Here is a 20,107-nt window from a genome sequence, read left to right on the forward strand (position 1 = left end):
TTATTATTATTTTTTGTGGTACGCAGGCCTCTCACTGTTGTGGCCTCTCCCGTTGTGGAGCACAGGCTCTGGACGCGCAGGCTCAGTGGCCATGGCTCATGGGCCCAGCCGCTCTGCGGCATGTGGGATCTTCCTGGACCAGGGCACGAACCTGTGTCCCCTGCATCGACAGGAGGACTCTCATCCACTGCACCACCAGGGAAGCCCCCCTTATAATGATATTTTGATATTTCATTGGGATTTGCAAAATGGTGATTTTTCTAATTTTGCTATTCCTTCTATATTAATTGACATTCTTCTCTAAAGAAGACCTTTTCCTACTGGTGATAAATAGCTCCTCCTGAAATGGGGGCATGAATGTAGTTTTTCCTCATTATTTACCAGTTTTTATTTTATTTATTTATTTATTTATTTTATTACCAGTCTTTATTTCTTTATTTATATTTTAATAAATTTATTTATTTTTGGCTGCATTGGGTCTTTGTTGCTGCGTGTGGGCTTTCTCTAGTTGCGGAGAGCGTGGGCTTCTTATTGTGGTAGCTTTTCTTGTTGCAGAGCACGGGCTCTAGGCGCGCAGGCTTCAGTAGTTGTGGCACATGGGCTCAGTAGTTGTAGCACGCAGGCTTAGTTGCCCTGTGGCCTGTGGATCTTAAGTTTCCCGACCAGGGTTCGAACCCGCGTCCCCTGCATTGTCAGGCGGATTCTTAACCATTGTGCCACCAGGGAAGTCCCTACCAGTTTTTAGAATACAGATTTATGTAATAGTTCCTCAAGTGATAGCAAATGAGCCCCCCTTCTTCATTATCATTATAGATTAATGAGCTTTTTTTTTGCATTGTTAGTAGTTTTTTTTTCTTTGAAATTTGGCTAAATGAAAGCTCTTTCAGGCTGTCTCCCGTGTTCTAGTAACTCATCTGTCTTAATCTTTGAGTGCGTCCTTGATTTTTGGCACAGAGACTGTGTCGCTTTTTAATTGTGTACAAATAGCTCCTTCACTGGAAACTTCCAGTTTAAATTCTTAAAATTTGTTAGCTTTAAAGTGATTCCAGAGGTCCTGGTAAATCCTCTGGAATACTAAAGGATGGAAGAAAAAGAAATGCCAGTCAGCAGATAAGCCTATCCTTATTTCCTGAGGATGAAAACACCTAGTCCTTATCATGTAGCCAAACTAGTTTCAAAAAGCACAGGTGTAGAGCAAGCTACATGAGAGATTTCCCGCTTAATTACTGGCAAGGAGATTATTAATATCCCAAAGGAATCTTTCAACTTGGGAGAATAATCAGCCCTCAGCACTTTCTCACTCTGCCTTGACAACAGTAGCAGCCTTTTAATACATAATACATTTTTATCTAAAAAATGTGGGAATAAAAATTGTTCCCAACCCCATTGCTATTCTAAGGTTAACTCATTATTTATTGGCTTTTAATTTTTTTTTAAGATGTTGGGGGTAGGAGTTTATTAATTAATTTTTGCTGTGTTGGGTCTTTGTTTTCTGTGCGAGGGCTTTCTCTAGTTGTGGCAAGCGGGGGCCACTCTTTGTCGCGTTGCGCGGGCCTCTGACTATCGCGGCCTCTCTTGTTGCGGAGCACAGGCTCAGTAGTTGTGGCTCACGGGCCTAGTTGCTCCGCGGCATGTGGGATCCTCCCAGACCAGGGCTCGAACCCGTGTCCCCTGCATTAGCAGGCAGATTCTCAACCACTGCGCCACCAGGGAAGCCCAGCTTTTAATGTTTAATCATACACTTAATTCAAAACTTACCCAAAATATTTATATTGAAATCTCTATCCCAGTATGAAACAAAACTAGATGAATAGTTTCATAAGTTGCTGTTAAAGATGATGAGCAAAAAAGACAGTATACGCTTGAAGAAGTGGAATTGATAGCAAAGCTGACTGGTAGCACATTCAATTGGAATAGCTGTTTTCACAATGAGTAGAGTGGAATTGTGCATGTGTATAATGAATAACAGGGATCTAAGGAAAAGACTCATCCTCCCTATATTTCAGTTTTATAAGCTCTGAATCAAAGATGAGTGGTATTTACTAAGAGTACTCAAGAGATCAGTAATACTTTGCCTTTTTTTTTTTTTTTGCTCACATTCATCTGTACCTGCCCTTCTTTCTGGGCAGTCTCGGATCACCTTCTGCTTGTCTAGGATAATAAAGTGTTTCTGTTACTGGAGGCATTGAATTTCTTTCCATCCTCAGTAATGCCCATATAGTGTACTATGCAGATCTGACTGTGCTTTGGATAAAGTACTCCCATATTCCCAATTTCCGTTGGCAGCAGACCGAGAGTGGAACACATTGCCTTCTCTATCCCCTTTCTTAAAAGGTGCAAAAAGTGTCTCCATTTTAGGGAAATGAAAAGATAATGTCATAATGGATGAATTTTCTCTTGACAGTTGACAGTGTCTCTTTTCCTGATCACTCAAGTTTTCCCAAACTCAATCTTTGTTTTACCTCTGTTTCATTTAACAAATTTGATGATTCTCTCCAGGTAACACTGACTTTTCTTATTTTTCATATTACTACTTAAAACTAGATTTTCCTGGTTTTTTGACTCATTTTTTGTCAGGTTTTTGCTTCCTTCTCGTGTCCCTTAACTGAGATTCATCAAATCCAGTCCTAGGAATTGCCATTTTTTCTTTTTCTTTTTTCAGCCTATACATCCCCATTTCTTTAGGTATTAAGTCTTGGGCTGATTCCTTCTGTAAGCTCACACACACTCCACACTACCAGATATGAACTATTTTACACACCTGTAATACACATGTGTATTGTATATACACATCTGTATAGTTCCCATCCGTACTTCAACTATTACAGAATAGTTCTACTTTGATGTTATCACCAGAATCTTTCATATCTACACCCAGAGGCAGCATATTTTGCCATAAACTGGGTTCCCTTTTCACCTTTCCCATTCTCCATGTCCCCTTTTAACTCCCAATTTGGTCACTAGGCTTTTTTCTGATTTCAAGTAAAATGCTGTTTAGATTTTCCTGTTGAGGCAAGTCAGCACAAAAGCCCAGGAAATGAGAAAATGTAGGATTGCAGGAATCCGCTGCTGCTGATCTCAAGATGCCTGTAGCAGCATGGTCAGTGAACGACTGCAAGGGCAATGCCTGAAGCCTTTGGCAAGAAACCTCACATTTGCTGATGACCACAGCGCTACCTGTAGCTGCCCCTGGAGAATAATGACTTCTACTTCTCTTTGACCTTTAAAATTGTGTGTAATTGTCTCTCGTTGGTGGATTCTCAAAATAGAATCCTGCTGGCAAGGGAGAGTAGGAAGTGCTTCTAGTCCCTGCCATACAGGGAGGGAGTAAAAGATGGGGATGGTGTGAAGTATCAACAGGTAATATCAAGCACATAACCTCAGTTCCCTTAATCAGAACAGATAAGATCTCTTTTGGCTCAGAATTGTGGATCCAGCATATTACCTCAAGGAAATGAAATCACTATCTTGAGGATTTATCTGCACCCCCATGTTCATAGCAGCTTTATTTATAATAATTACAACGTGGAGGCAAACTAAGTGTCCATTGACAGATGAATGTATAAAGAATACGGTGTACACACACACACACACACACACACTCACTCACTCACTAACTATAAAAGTCCTGGGTATGTAAATGTATATAGAGTACAGTGACTAGTCAGGGACCTTATCTGCCTTATTTACCAATCTATTCCCAACTTTTAGAAAAGAATCTGACACATAGTAATTACTTAATGTTTATTCACTGAATGAATGTCCATGAGTAAGGGATTGATCATGTGGTGTATCTTTAAATATAATTCTGTTGAGCCCAGTACAGTTATATGTGCACTGACTTAGATGTCTGGTGTAATTTTAAGTGATGAGAGAAAGTGACATAAAATGATGTAAACAAAGTATCTCATTTGTCTAAAAATTATATATATTTTTCTATAATTAGATAATGGTGGGGAAAATACTATTAACATACTAGTAGTTAACTATTAACTATTAGTTAATACATACTGTTAACACTGTGTAGGATGTTGGATGGGAGGTAAATGTGTTATATTTTTGTATTTGAATGTTATTTAAATAAGTATATGTAGTTTTTTAATAAAAGTAGGTTGTAAGGAGCAACAAGTACCTTGTTCCTTTATTATTTGGGACCTCTTTAAAAATAGAATGGTATTGGATAAAACTCAGAAAACTGCTCTTTTAAAAATTTCTCTTTTTGGGGCTTCCCTGGTGGCCCAGTGGTTAAGAATCTGCCTGCCAATGCAGGAGACACGGGTTCAAGCCCCGGGCTGGGAAGATCCCACATGCCGCGGAGCAACTAAGCCCGTGCGCCACAACTGCTGAGCCTGCGCTCTAGAGCCTTCGAGCCACAGCTACTGAAGCCCGCGAGCCGAGAGCCCGTGCTCCGCAACAAGAGAAGACACCGCAGTGAGAAGCCTGCGCACCGCAGCGAAGAATGGCCCCTGCTCGCCACAACGAGGGAAAGTCCGCGCGCAGCAACGAAGACCCCACACAGCCAAAAATAAATAAATAAATACATTTATTTTTTACAAAAAGAAAATTCTCTTTTTGTACTAAAAGCATATATCCTCACTTAAAAAAGATAGAGAATTGCATGGAGCAACATGTTTTGAAGTTCCTCATTCTGCCTTTCTCTTCCTGCCTTGCCAGCCACACATACTCAGAGAAAGCCATTTTTATATATTTTCTGTACATATGTAAACACAAGAGTTAATTGCTTTAAAAAAACTTAACCTTATGCATCTGGACATTCTTTCCATCTTCGAACATGGAGATTTATGACATTCTTTTTAATGGATATGTAATACTTCGTTGTATTGACATGTACTGTAATTTATTTACCCAGGCATACATTCTTCTTATTACATCTTCTTTGTTCTTACAAAAGAAAATTATTTAAGGAAGAATGTCTCTTTGTCCCAGTGAAATGTTAGCAAAATAGTACATTTAGTTTTGAGACCTAAGCTTTGGTATATATCTGTTTCTCTATTGTATATTCCCCTTTAATGGTTATGGTTTCATTCCTGTATATTTCAGGTCTTCGTATCAATGGAGAACTAATTACTGCCTACCCTCAGGTGGTGGTAGTGAGAGTACCAACCCCTTGGGTGCAAAGTGATAGTGACATCACTGTTTTGCGTCATCTGGAGAAGATGGGATGCAGGTTGATGAACCGACCTCAAGCCATCCTGAACTGTGTCAATAAGTTCTGGACGTTTCAAGAGTTGGCAGGTCATGGTGTTCCTCTGCCAGATACTTTCTCTTATGGTGAGTTAACTAATAAGAATTTATAGCCTAAATTTTAGAGCACCAATAAGTTTTGAAAGCCCTGCTAAACTATTAGGGTTATGTGATATAATGAAATTTATGAACAAGGAAGAACTCTTAGAAGCGATTTTCAGTTTTAACAAACTGGGCAGGAGAATTATGAATCTGTGTATGGTATGAGTAGAATGGACTGACCAAATTTTCTGTAATGGGTCAAATAGTAAATATTTTGGGCTTTCCAGGCTATAAGTTCTCTCTTGTGACCCTCAGTAAAGCTGTTGTACTGTGAAACGTGCTGTAGACAAAGCTTAAACAGTGAGTGTGGCTGTTTTCTAGTAAAACTTAATTACAAAAAAGGGCTGTATGCCAAATCAGTCCTTAGTGTGGCAGCCCCTGAGGTAAAAGAATCTGTCATCTCTGTAATTTCTGATTATCTTCATTACCATTTTCATGATAATGGTTCATAAATATTTTCCTATTTTTAAAGAAAATTACACTATACTAGGTGTGCTTTAAACCAGTGCTTCTAAAATCATCTGTGGTAGAGGACTGTTTTTTTTTTTTAAGACCCATTTGCTGTGCATAAGTACACGTAAAGTATCGTAAAAATAGCAGAGCAATGCCAGATTGCTTTCTTTTGCTTACTCTTTTTGTATTTATTTGGACACATATCAGTAGCAAAGAAGTCACAAACAGGCAGGGGTTACTGGACCACACTTGGAGTAGCACTACTGTAAACAGGATTATGTTAATGTATTTCCTGCCTTTCCAGTTTTTCTAGTTTGGAAAGAATCAGACTTGCTATAAATCAGTATACTTTTTCATAAAAATATTTCTTAAAATGTCCAGCAGAATGCTTGGAGAGTTAACGAGGCTTTAAAAAGAAGTTCCTGTCCCGTTACAGTTTGAGAGTTCTCTCTTCCTGATGCTTTTGAGATATTATATAGCTTATTTCATCGTTCTACAATTCTGATTTTAAGAGAATGGAAAGGAGAAAAGTATATTAACCAAATTAATGAATATTACCTGTGCTCTCACGTTTAAGGTTTAAAATTTGGAGACTAGGTCGTCTTCATATCTCTAAGCTGAAAATTTATGATATCACAGTTGTTTAATGAACCTTTTCTTGGTGTGATTATTCTGTCATCATGCTGATTTTGTACAACTACAATCCATTTTTGCTGTAGCTTTGCTTCTGTATCGTTTGTTCCTAGGAATATAAACAGAAAGAACAAGACATAACCCATGGGTACTGAATAGCTCAATGTAGAGGGAACTCTGATTTATAATAGAGATAAGAAAAATTAATTTGTGTATTTGATGAGAGAGAGAGCCATGCCTGTGCATGCAGCATCTTTTCAACTTTGGATAAGTCTACCCAACTGCCTCACTCTTCTGTTTCTTAATCCAAATAGAATTCTGTATACTAAAGTAGATCTTGGCTTCTATTATTTGTGTGGTAGAGAAATAAGGGCTAAAAATATGAAAAATGTTACAGAATCAGGAAACTTTGTTTTAATTTCTTTGAGTTGTATATTAGAATATTTATAGTTTAAGATAGTTTTTATCCATTTTAAAAGGAGTGGTTGTTTAACTGAAGACAAAATTTAGCCATCAGGTTATTACCTTAAACCTCCCTCGTCTTGCTGACTTTAGTATAGATAAAATTTATCACAAAACACCTGTTGCTGTTCCTAAATTTCTTTTTTGCTCAAACCAGGTGGTCATGAAAATTTTGCTAAAATGATTGATGAAGCAGAAGTACTGGAGTTCCCAATGGTAGTGAAGAATACACGGGGTCATAGAGGTGTGTATGAGTTGTTGCTACCACACATAATATTGAAATTACTCATGAGAATTAATAAGTGGTTATTCAAAACAGATTTTTTAAGGCTTAACTTAGATCTACCTTGTATTTGCTCATGGTTGTTGACTAGACGTAGTCTTGTCAATTGAAGTTTATAGCTTTTGAAGCAGAGCTTCTGAAGAATTACTGTAGGGAAATTGCTAGGTGCATGGTACCTCAGACTTACAGAAGGCGCTTTTGTGAGTTGTTCCTCTAGGCTGGAACAACAACAACTCCCATTTCTGTTCATTTAGTGGTTATCCTAGAGATTTTTTTTTTTGCGGTACACGGGCCTCTCACTGTTGTGGCCTCTCCTGTTGCGGAGCACAGGCTCCGGACGCACAGGCTCAGCGGCCATGGCTCATGGGCCCAGCCTCTCCGCAGCATGTGGGATCTTCCCGGCCCGGGGCACGAACCCGTGTCCCCTGCGTCGGCAGGCAGACTCTCAACCACTGTGCCACCAGGGAAGCCCATATCCTAGGGATTTTAAGATGCATACTTTAATGTAGGCTGAGTCTCAGTATCTTTATCTTCCTTTTCAACAATGCAAGGATTCTAGATCACCAACTCCATCATCCCCATCCCAATTTATATAGTTTGAAGACAGTGTATAAAATATCTTAATAACTTCAGATTAAGTAACTATTTCTTAAGGCATAAAATGATTCATAAATCCAAGTACTTCACAAGGTTTAGTGCTTTGACAGAGATAGCTGGGTCAGGGTTTAGCTGGGACTTTTGACTGCACTGTTTCTACTTGGCTTCTCCAGTATGGCAGCCAAGAAGTCTCAGGGCTCCTGCAGTGAATGCTCCAGGAACAAAGAATCTGTGTGACCTTTTACAATTTAGCCTCAGAAGTCAGAGAGATTTGCCTATTCTGTATTTTTTCTGAAGCAATTACGTCCCCTCCTAGATTCAAGGGATAGGATATAGATTCTGCCTCCTCTTGATGGGAAGAATGTCAAAGGATTTATATCCTTTTTTTTTTTTTTTTTTTCCCTCTGGTACGCGGGCCTCTCACTGTTGTGGCCTCTCCTGCTGCGGAGCACAAGCTCTGGACGCGCAGGCTCAGCGGCCATGGCTCACGGGCCCAGCCGCTCCGCGGCATGAGGGATCTTCCCGGACCAGGGCACGAACCCGCGTCCCCTGCATCAGCAGGCGGACTCTCAACCACTGCGCCACCAGGGAAGCCCTATAACCATGTTTTAAAAGCAGACACTTCTGTTGGCATAGAAGTAGTAACATACTGCTACTTTACTATATGCAAACATGGCATCTTAATATTGTGTAATATATAAAACATATGTTTTAACTCAGAAAAATGTTTTGTTGATAAGTGAGGCTAACCTGGAGGAATACAAATCTTAAGAACCCAAATATTTAGTTGGTCTTTATATACATTTTACCATAACGCTGTTACTTTGGTTAAAAAGCAGTTGGTTCTGAAAAAGGAGATTGGGACACAAGAAGATGCAGGTAATGATATCAACTGCTCATAGTTTGTTGACTTACATTTTTTATTCTTTTCGACCACAGGCAAAGCAGTTTTCTTGGCTCGCGATAAGCACCATTTGGCTGATCTAAGCCATCTTATTCGCCATGAAGCTCCATACCTGTTTCAGAAGTATGTTAAAGAGTCTCATGGAAGGGATGTACGTGTCATTGTCGTGGGAGGCCGTGTGGTTGGCACCATGTTACGCTGTTCAACGGATGGGAGGATGCAAAGCAACTGCTCACTAGGTAAAAGCTATGCAAGTGTCTTTCTAGGATATAAAGTAATACTATTAAAGCTTATTCAGTGAGTATTTGTATATAACTGAGATCTTTTTATTTAATATGTTGAAAAACGTATCTTTCACATGTAAATGTGATTCATAGATTTACCACGAATATAAGTATAGAATTGTTTTTCTAGTAATGAAGTTGGATTTCTCTGAATCATAAATTTGCTTTCACCCAGGCTCAATTTGTACCCCAATTTGCACATGTGTGAAATGTCTAACAAATTCCCTCTTTGGTCATATTATTTCATTTAAGCTGTGTCCTAACCCATTTTACCCGTTGGTCCAAAGAATGTTGCTGATTTTGATTTGCTTAAGTGTATATCTTCTGAGATTTCTTACCGTTGACGCGCCTCAGAGCGTAGTCTGGGTTTTTTCTTCTTCTCTGTGTATTTTATGTTCTTAGTAATCTTACCTAGCTCATGGCTTTAGATGCTATCTATGTTATTATTTTCAAATTTATCTCTCCAGTTTAGGCTTTCTTCCTGAACTCCAGGCACATGTAAATCACTGCCTCTCGATATCTCCATGTAGATGTCTGTTAGACATTTTAGTCTTAACATGTCCAAAACTGAACTCCTCATCTAACTCCTCCTCCCAACATGTCCCATCCACAGTTTTCTCTTTATTGTTTTTTGGCAACTGTATCTTTCTAGTTTAGACCAAAATCCTTGGAGTCATTCTTGATCTCCTCTCTAGTCTAACCCCTCATATCCAAACTTCTTGAAATCTCTACTCTCAAAATGCATCACCTCTTGTTCCCTCTCTCTTCCCATGAGAGGATTAGAACAGTTTTACTTCTCTTCCTACTCCTCCCTCTTGATTCATTCATTGACTGAACAAGTATTTTTGAGTACCTCCTAAGTATCAAGTGCTGTTATAGCAGTATTCTGTATATGGCAGTGAACAAAACAGACACAAATTTCTGCTTCCCTGGGCTTTGTATTCCAGTGTTTTTCTGAAACCATTTAATAGTTTTAGTTCAAGTCTATAATAGAATTTCTTTTATTGTGTGTCTCTTCTGTTTCAAGAATCCTTATGTAGCACTTACTTTATCCATTCCCAGGCAGTCTTTATCTGTTTAGAGTTAATTACACCTGTATTGCAAGAATCACACTACCAGTCACTCTTTACTCCCCATCTGCATCTTCCCATATCTTGAGTTTTCTGTCCTTAGTCACTTGCTGTTATGTTAGTATCTCTTCTTGATTATTTTCCCTGGATGGTGTATGTGAGTGATAGATACCTCATAGCTTGCTGTCTTTCTCAAAGGAGAATGACATATTGGCTGAGATAGGATTCTTAAATTGTGTGAGTCTTGCTTCTGTTCTGCTGCTCTACAGTTTACACTTTTGCAATTGAATGTCCAAATCTACTCTTGATTTTGGGAGGGGGGTAGTTAATTTATATTCTTTGTAAGTTTGTTTTTGTTTTGTTTTGTTCTCTTATTTTTGGTTGTTTTGTTTTATTTGAAATGCGTAACAGTTTTGTCAGGATATTTTTAGATATGTGTCTCTTCTCAGTCCAACCTGGATTTTAGTAAGCTGTTTCTATCAGATTCAGTTTTTCTAAGCTTCAGGAAAATTTCTTCTCTCCATCTGGGGGTTAGGGTTTTTCTGATTCAGTTATCCAAATTTTTTCTCCTTCTTTTGTGACTTCACCTCAGGTTTTTTGTATGTGCTTCAAAATATTTCTTACAGTAGATTTTCCAAGTTATAAGTTAGACTCACAAAAGCAACTCTCCTTCAGTTCCTCTGTTGAAACTTTTAAGTTGGGTAATCATGTTTTTGTGTTAGTTCAGAGAGTCTTTTTGTGCTAAGCTTGAATTTGTGCTCTTATTTCTTTCATTCAAGTCATAGACAGCTTGTTATTTGTTACTGTCACGTCACATCAGAGCTCTGCTCTGGTTATTTGGAGCATTCCAGATGGCCTCAGTACTATGGATGCTGAGAAGCAGTGTCGTCTAATTCATTGGCTAGTGTGCCAGTCCCCTCCTTCCTGCACTCCCCTCCCCATACTCTTCCAGCCACAGTGGTAAGGGGGACTCTGGTCATATGTGCATTTACCTTTGGTCTCTTTGGGTCAGGCATACTTACATAGTACTGATGTCAGCTTTCCTCCTGTTGAGCTCCTTAAGCCAAGGTTTTGTCAAAATTCTTTTGCTTTCTAGTCCTTATATAGTCCTTTCTAGTCATGAAACTGTCTCCAACTAGTTCTAATTCTTTTCTCTCAGGTACCAGCGAAGACTTCACATACACTCCTCCAGCTACCTGAAACCCCAGAATACTTTTGGCTTAGGAACAGCAAAGAGATTAGAATTGGGACTGTGGAGGAAGAAAAGCATGTTCCTAGATTCTGTCCTCTGTCCTTGTTATGCATCTCTGTTTTTACAAATCAAAATCTGAAACTGATAAAAACCAATAACAACATTAAGTGGTTTAACTGTATCTATGCAAAAGTTCCATGTGATTGCAAGTAAGATAGGCTTCAGTGAAAGTTTAATGTCTTCAGAAAAAAATAGCATATGGAGAAAGTACTAAGTCATGAATTTGTCGAGAGACTGCGTTGGAAGGGGATTCCCTAATGAAAGAATCTTAGACTTCAGAGTCCCAATTTTACACTAGAATAACACTTTTGCTATTCTACTGATTTAGAAGAGAGGTTTAGCCTTAGAGGCTAACTTTAAGGTCAGCTTTAGTTTTACTCCAAGATTTTATCATTTTGGTAACTTCTTATTTCTCTTTTGCCAGGTGGTGTCGGGATGATGTGCTCATTGAGTGAACAAGGGAAACAGCTAGCTATCCAGGTGTCTAATATCCTGGGAATGGATGTGTGTGGCATTGACCTGTTGACGAAAGACGACGGCTCCTTCTGTGTCTGCGAGGCCAATGCAAATGTAGGTTTCATAGCCTTTGATAAGGCTTGTAATCTAGATGTAGCTGGTATCATAGCGGACTATGCCGCCTCCCTTCTGCCCTCTGGCTAAAACTTTCTTTTTCTTCTTTCCTTTTTTTCTTTCTTTCTTCTTTTTCCTTTTTTTTTTAAACCAACTTGCAATGCTGTTCATGGAAAATGCTCAGAAAGATGAGAGAAAATTGAGTAGGATTAGTTCAGAAGGAAGAATGGGGAGATAGACGAGACCTTTGCTACTAAGATGTTACTGACTTTGATTTAAAATCCTACAGATAGAGAGGCAGAAGAGGTGAGATACAGAAAAATGTCAGGCTCTCGTAGTTTTACATTACTCAGAGAAATGTGCAGGCTCTCAGGCCACGAAGAACATAATTTTTTCATGGTCTCTTGCTTTTGTTTTTGTACAGTTGGTACAAATTTCAGAGTAGTGTAACTTCACATTGTGTTGTAATCCGTGAGGAAGACATCTACCTAAATTATAATTTTTTTATACAAATCTGAAAATTCAGCCTATACACTATTATCTAGGAGCTTTATGTTCATAGTTATGAAATCTTGAGGAGCTCTGTTATTGACTTTTTCCCCCTTAATTTGGGTGGGAGGGCAACGTGAATGTGACCCAATAAAGGTTTTTTTAATGATAAAGTTGGCATGTTTGCATGATAAAAGGGAAATGAACAGTATTGCAATGTCTGGCACACAAAATAACATTTACTCCATTGTAGATGAAATTGCACTAGTTAAAAATATGTGCATTGACTTGTATTTGTTAGCGTTTTAGCCTTTTTTGAAAGATATATGCTCTGTTAATGTTGCATTTTTTTTTTAAATACATGCTAGTCTTAACATTCCCTGATCTATGCCTGCATCTTTAACAATGGCCAAAGTGAAGAAAATGCTACCTTTTTTGTTAACAAGACACTGACTTGAAACATGTGCATTTAAAGCCTTTTATTTTTTTCCTTTTTTCTTTTGGTGGTTGGGCATTTAAAGAATAAGGACAAGGAAGAATATTTTTGGGGGGCAAATCAAGGGTCTATAAGTTCCTCAGTATAAAGTTGAAGTGATTTCTAATACCAGCGTTATATATCTGCATATTTCACATTTTAGGAGGGTGTGTGTGTGCGCGTGCGTGTGTGTGCACGCACGTGCACGCTTGCATGTTTATGTGCTTTGCTTTTTGTTTACACCAACCAATCAAAAAGGAAAGATTCTAGAAAATGGAGCATGATGGGAAACAGTTTTTTACTTTAAAAAAAAACACAACTGAGTCGTTTTCATAACAATAATCTACTGGTAGAGGTACTCACCTAAAGACATGAGGAGAATAGCTGCTGCTTAGGCTTTTGTGTATATGTATGTTGTTTGCTTTTTTTCTTTGGTTCTAGACTGTTCAGTGTATGATTTATTCCAGGCTACATGCTTTTCCTCTGCTTCTTGCTGTGCATTTTCTCCTATTACACATAGGTTTTGGGTTGGGGTGGACTGACCGTTTTTGTTTGGGGACTTATTTAGCAGTATTGAGTCTCTTATAGCCCTACTCTGAAGCCTTCAATATTCTACTCTTTATATTACTTTATTTCTGAATTTATAAAAGCCCCCAAACTGCATATAATATGAGCCTTTAAACATGGGTAAAACTATCCCAGTGAATGGTTTGGAAGGTGTGTTAAGAAATGGAGATGCACCAGAGCTCAACGTAATTTTTTTAAGCGGCAAGTTCCATCTCCCTACAATCCTCTGAAGCTTTTTACCCGAGTCCTTTCTTGCCTCTCCAGTGCTTTTTTCCTTCAGATGGACATTAAACATAATTTCTTGGACACTACTAGAGAGACTCCGAGGCAATAAGATCAGTATTAACCAGCTCTAACAGAGGTTTGATCATGCTTACTTGTACAGTTTTTCCCCCATTTTAAAAAAGGAATGTAATAAAACGTGTTTTTTCCATAGAATTAAATAATATTAAAATGGAGTGAAAGGTTGATTGTTGACAAATAGAATAGTACCTCTGATCTGTGCAGTGTCTCATTTCACCTTAGAAAAAGATACATAAGAGGACTTTCTGATTTATTTTAGGATATTCTCATCTCATCTAAAAGAATTTGACTTGTACAGGGTTATTGTGCGACATATTGTGGAATATATAAGTACCTCTGGCTCACTTGGTACTTCTTTTACTAAATGACCATACTTTGGAAGATGCACACTATTTGGGATAGAGAAATAAACAAGGGAGAAGGAATCGCTTAATTAAATCATCATTCATACGTGTGTAGAGACCATCCGGTTGCCACATAGATTATGATACATATACTTTGAATAGTTACATGTCACATGTATATAGATTAGTGAATTTTAAAACACAAATAGAACACCCTGTCTATTTGATGAAAAACTCAAGGTTTCTGTTGGGTGGGATAAGGCACCAGGAAAAATGTAGGTAGCCTTTTAAAAAAATTATCAAATTAACCAAGTACCTTAGAAGAAATATCTGAGATCATTTCATTGTTAGTTTTACTCACTGCCCATCTTTTGTGCATTCACACTATGTTAAAACATAGCCTTACCAACTATTTCTGGATCGTACACTGAATGGACATCTTAGAGTTTAAAAACATGAATATCCTCTTGAATTCCTTCAAAAAGTAAGGTAAAGAATAAGAGCAAACCATACTGGAAGAACCCAAATAAAACAGCCCAGATATTTAAGTGAAAGTTAAATATATTTTCATATTGTTGAGCAACTTTCTTAAGATCTTTATTGCTATTATGAGAGGTGAAAATGTGTATTTATCAAATATGTATAGTTGTTATTTTATCATGCAAAAATCTGAATTATTGTAAAAGTATTGTACATTGTTAAAATTGTAATTCTGAATTGTATTTAAAAGTAATTCTTTCTGATATTGTTTTTATGTCACCCATGATGAAAAGTGGACTATGTATATACATAAACACACAAATATGAACTATTCCATTTAAAATTCTTAATAGTTATTTTCTTTTGATTGGTCATTTCTGTTGGCTTTAACTCCACTGAACTTCGAAGTATTTCTGTATATGCTATCAAATAAGAAAATACCCTGGAACATTAGAAAAATCCATCGAGAGACTTGCTTTCATCAGGTGCTTTATCAGACTTTTGAAAAGGTATCCAAGGCGTTGAAAGAAGTAATTGACTTTCAAGATCATCTCTTCTTTTTCTCAAGAAGAAAACAAAGGAAAAAGAAATTCTCTTCATTCAGTGAGTCCCCAGTTTGGGGTCTGGGGCGCTTAGAGACATTGTGAAATCAAATCTTGTGTTACATTTTTCTCCTGGCTCACTCTTTTTTGAGAAGGTTTATGGGCTATATGGCTGGTGAGACACCATCCCCTCCTAAGAAAATGTAGGTGCTCAGACAGGTAACCTCTGCTGCTACTGTTTTTATTTGTTTGTTTGTTTGTTTAATTTCTTTTATAGTTTGTTTCTGTCGTACTAGGATATTTTTAAATGTAATATATTGCAGGATTTATAACCAGGTTCACTGCTTTCTTTCTTTTTTTTTTTTCTTAAACCAAACAAAACAAAATTTCATTTAAGATACATTTAGGCGCCTTTGAAGCTTGGATTTTGGAATGTTTCAGTAGTGGACAGAAATCTGCTGTTGGAATCTTCTAGTCTTCCAGGTTTAATTTGAAATGTTTTTAGTTTTGTTTTGGATTTTTGTGTGGTATTTTATTTCCTTTATACCAATGCCCTTTTGCCATGCTGTTTTGGGGTGGCTGCCTAACTCTAGTGAAAATTCTTTCTATATTAACGAAAATGTGGTGTTTTAAATTCCTTAATGTTTTGCATTTTTAAAATTGTTTTTAAAGAAATATTCTAACTGCTTGCACTATTACTGTTCTTTGCCAGCCTTTTCAGGAGACAAAAAAACAAAAACAAACAAACAAAAAAATACCCAGAGAAAAAACTTTCCTTCTTCCCCCTTCCTGATGATGAGTGAGAAGTATTGAGAACTTTCGGGGTCAGTGCCCTTCTAAACTCCCCTTCCCCCAATAATGCAGCTGTAGAATGAATGGTAAATGCAGCGGTTTGGATTCAGGCACAGCCCCAGCCTGCTGGCAGGTAATTTGATTCTTTCTCCTTTTTTTCATCACAAGGCTAACTTTACTTTCTTTTTAAAATTTCCTTTCTTTTATGTACTTTGAAGGCACCAATGGGTTTGTAATATAACTTGGATTTCAAAAAGAAAAGTATAAACATATCTAGCAAATAATTTGGTTATAGAAAAAGTTTTGGGGGTAAAGTTTGAACTGGTTGGGATGAACCCAGGACTTTCTTTGGGGATTTGTTTTAGCCATTTAGATATCTCCATTCCTTGCATATATGTCTATAATTATTTCAGAGTGTGACTTTTTTAGCTTTGTTTTTGTTTTGGGTTTGTATGTTTCTTCCATTGTGCTACTCTGGCTTAAGCTTTTTCAGGGGTTGGTGTTCCGAATACACAGTGAGCTCACAGTATAAAGACATCAATTAGGAGTGGACAGGTATGGAAAACTAGAGTTTTGAAAAGGTAAAATTAGGTTCTAGGTTATATATATGGTAAAAACTCAACATAGCCTTCAGTTGACCTTAGTAGTGCTTCTCTTTCTGTGGCTTCATTATAAAAGTGAAAGGTAACGAGACAAAAGGTAATAGCATTTCAGTTATTTCAGGAGCAGCGTGATTTCAGAATTAATGATTTTAGCATTTCTGATGCACTAATTCTAACAGAGAGATAGATGTCAGCCATTCGAGATTATCATTAAGTAATGGTTTAAATATTGAAAAGTTATGGGTTTGAACAGATTGGAGGGCATTTCTGAAGCACAAGATCTTGGAGCAGATTAATCAAGCCCATAAAACAAAGTTAATGGCAGGAACAGGAATACAACTTATCCATTTTAATAGCCTTCCTGTTAGTTAATACTACTATCCTTTCCTGTCTGCCCCAGTCCCCCTACCCTTTTCCTCCTTTTTCCTGTCCTTTCCAAAGTTTTAGCTCTAATATGAGTTATTATCATTATGGGAGATAATCCTCTTTCTGATAGGTAGAATTTCAGTGTCAGTAGTCAGGACCTTTTCAAGATATATTTCTCTTTGGATGCCCTATCCAAGGAGGCTGGAAGTCTAGTAACTCACTAGTTAGGGAATAGGAAATCCTGGCTTGTAATGCTGTTTCTGCAGCTGAAGGCATAAAATAAGTCATAAACTTGTTTTGTGCTTCAGTTCACTCATATGAGGTAGGGACAGTCATTCCCCTAAGCATCTTAAGATAAAAATATTTATGTCTTGAACTGAAATTTACCAACAGAGGAATCCTGGCTCCACTCCTGCAGTAATTTATGACATATGGAAGGATCTTGTTCTCTTGCTAATGAGAATGGCTAGCATTAGCATGTGTGCACTCTGTGGTTGCATGGGATGTGGTGGATTTACGAACCTCCATTCCGCTGCCCCCCCCACCCCCCAAGATCACTGCCATGTTAAAAATGATCTTGCTTTCAGATTTCACCATATTCAAACTATATTAGATGGTCCTTATATAGTATATATACCTGGCTGCTACTGTGGGGTTTGGGAACATGAGGGGTGGGGTGAATTGTTGTTGTTTTAGGTTTCAGTCAGACAGCCATCCCTGTGCCCCAGTTCCCAGAAGCACAGCAGGCCTCTAGGAGCATCCGTGGGAACGGCGCAGTCCTGACATCACCAACTCTCCTGCTCAGGCTCATCCCATAATCAGAGGTCAAAGGGTGGGGCTTGAGATGGGGGAAGGAATGAGAAAGTAGAAACAATGTCACAGCAGTGCCACTGTTGACTAGCCTTTGGTGCTTATGTCAGTGTTTGTTTTATTTTTTAAGTTCACAAGATAAGTTTTTATTTTGGGGTAAAGGTAGTGGGAGGGTGGAACAAAAGCTATTATTACTAGTTCATCGTTATCACTAGCTCATTCTAGCATATTGTTCTTTAGTAGTGAATAAAGAATAAATTTGAAACTTAGACCTCAATAATAAAGAGACTGGGAATAGAAATGAATCTCAGGATATTAAAAAACAAAACATTTATGTGGTATTAATTTCCAGTTCTACAACCGCTATTACCTTTGTCACTCTCGCTTTTTTGCCCTTAATTCTTTTATGTATGTATACAGTTTGAGGAAATGTGCATTTGTGGTCAGTCCTTTTAAAGGGACCTAATGAAATTACTACTCTTTTGCAAAAAATATACCCATTGCTTATACGGGCATACAAATGCTACCCTATTTTAAATGTAGGTGGCGTATGTGTTCGTGTTTTAATGTATTCAGAGCCATTGGGCAATAAGCAGTCCAGAACATGAAAACTCAAGCAGGTAAAGCGCCTAACACCCTTAGTTTCTAGAATTACTTTTAAAGACTCCTGTATTGCTGCATCTTCCACAAGTCTTTTGGTAGTCTCTGAACTTAAAATTTGGAGGAGTTGACTACCTAGTTAAAATTTTAAGTTATGCATTTATTATTTGTAGGGACAGGTGAAGAAGGAAAGTAACAGAAAAGGAATGGCTCCTTGAGATGGCAGCTGCTGAGTGTCTAAATCTTTCCAGCTCCCCCCTCCTCCAGCTTAGCATGAACATTGATCATATGTGTTTTGATCTTCTGTGATTGGGATTTTTGTTGTTTTAACTTGGAGGGGAGGTTTCGGGGAAACAGGAACTTCATACACATGTGAAAATATGAAATGTTAAGGAATTTTTCTGTTTAATATGAATAGTAAGCAAGAACTTTTTCTATATACTCTTCTGCTGCAGCAGAGAAATAAACTGGTAGGTGGCAGCAGAAGAAAGAATTCTTCAGATTGATGGCTACTGACAGAATCTGCATAGGAGAAGAGATAGAGCATGACATACCACGACAAGCAAAGGGGGCAAAAATGGAAACAGGACTACGATCCCTGATCTTGACTCTTAAATGGTAAGTTAATTTCAAGAATGTGTTTCAATATGATACCAGTGTCCTGTAAGTCACTGTGGTGTGTAATCACGAATGCCTGTAAATTCTTGACGTAGGATGAATTTGTCCTAACTGGGGTACTATCATTCTTTAATTTGGAAAAAATAGGAGCAATATGTAAAATTAGGGATTTCCAGTATATTGATACGTGTGAAACCTTTTTTCCCCCCCAGCTTTATTGAGGTATAACTGACAGGTAAAATTGTAAGATGATGATTTGATATACATTGTGAAAGAGTTATTATCATATCCAATATGTAGACCTTAATGATGGCAAAAATTATGCTATCTCACAGTAAATGTGATTTTTTTAAAAAAATCTGCAAGATAAATGAAATATGCGTTGTTAATCATTTTGTAAAAATGAAAGTGTCCCCTTTTTAGTGTGAGCACTGGGGGGATAACTACAGAAGTATGTAATTTGACAATATTTTGTGGTAAAAATGACCTTTTCTTCTGGCTGTCTCTTTCCTTTCTAGTCCCATTTCCTTGTCACTGTACCTGCCCATCAGTTCCGTTCTGCATATTCACCTTTCTGTCTTATCTGTCTCTGCCCTTCTTCTCTTACTGTTTCTTCAGTTGTGCTTCTGCTTTCCTGGTTTGGTATCTCTCTCTTTAGTCATTCAGTCCCTCGGGATTTTATTTTTCCAATGTTGTCATTTTTTGTCTCTGCCCACATATTCCTCTGTGTGTGTGTGTGTGTGTGTGTGTGTGTGTGTGTGTGTGTGTCCCCATTTTCATTTGTGTTCTCTCTGGTAAATAGGTCTGTTTCCTTTCCATGAACAGCTGCCTTCAGACATGGGCATCAGTACCAGTGTTGTGATTTTCTACATTTTAGAATTTGATGAGGCTCAATAAAAGAAATGAAGTGATATTTTGAAGTCTCTAGATTTAAAGACTGTAATTTTCCATTCTTTTAATAAGTTGCAGATCCGTTTATTCACTCAACTACTTGTTTTACTATAGTATCTGTAATAACAGATTCAACTGCTGGCCTACAGAGGCCTACCATAGAAGTTTAGAAATTTTAAAGTGGAAAGCTTAGAGGTAGTATACTACAATCTTGGATTTACTGGTAAAGAAACTAACGTTCAGAGAAGTTAGTAACTAAGATTACAGAGCCAGGACTACATCTGAAGTGTCCTAACTGCCAATATGGTGCTCTTTGCATTATGTGGCGTGCATTCTTCAAAATCTGCTGTAGTACTGAATAAGTGAAGTGCTCTGCAATGAGACTGCTGTGAGTTAGAAAGAAAGTTGTCACT

At 37.8% G+C, this 20,107-nt stretch overlaps 1 protein-coding gene across 6 annotated transcripts in view; it reads left to right on the top strand.

Moving 5' to 3' along the window:
* Positions 1 to 20,107, top strand: part of RIMKLB (ribosomal modification protein rimK like family member B) — a 150,562-nt gene that overhangs the window by 101,006 nt on the left and 29,449 nt on the right. For 4 of the 6 annotated variants that reach the window (XM_024733277.1, XM_024733271.1, XM_024733274.1 and 1 more), the window contains 6 exons: positions 5,062 to 5,292; positions 7,013 to 7,099; positions 8,675 to 8,878; positions 11,670 to 11,815; positions 15,728 to 15,940; positions 18,129 to 18,803. In XM_024733277.1, coding sequence (XP_024589045.1) covers positions 5,062 to 5,292; positions 7,013 to 7,099; positions 8,675 to 8,878; positions 11,670 to 11,815; positions 15,728 to 15,808 — 749 coding nt within the window. In that variant the 3' untranslated portion in view covers positions 15,809 to 15,940; positions 18,129 to 18,803. The remainder of the gene's footprint in view (positions 1 to 5,061; positions 5,293 to 7,012; positions 7,100 to 8,674; positions 8,879 to 11,669; positions 11,816 to 15,727; positions 15,941 to 18,128; positions 18,804 to 20,107) is intronic. The other 2 variants (XM_024733276.1, XM_024733275.1) reach the window with 2 other exon arrangements.

This window comes from Neophocaena asiaeorientalis, unplaced genomic scaffold (assembly GCF_003031525.2).
Source record: "Neophocaena asiaeorientalis asiaeorientalis breed wild unplaced genomic scaffold, Neophocaena_asiaeorientalis_V1.1 scaffold150, whole genome shotgun sequence".
Classification (NCBI taxonomy): domain Eukaryota; kingdom Metazoa; phylum Chordata; class Mammalia; order Artiodactyla; family Phocoenidae; genus Neophocaena; species Neophocaena asiaeorientalis.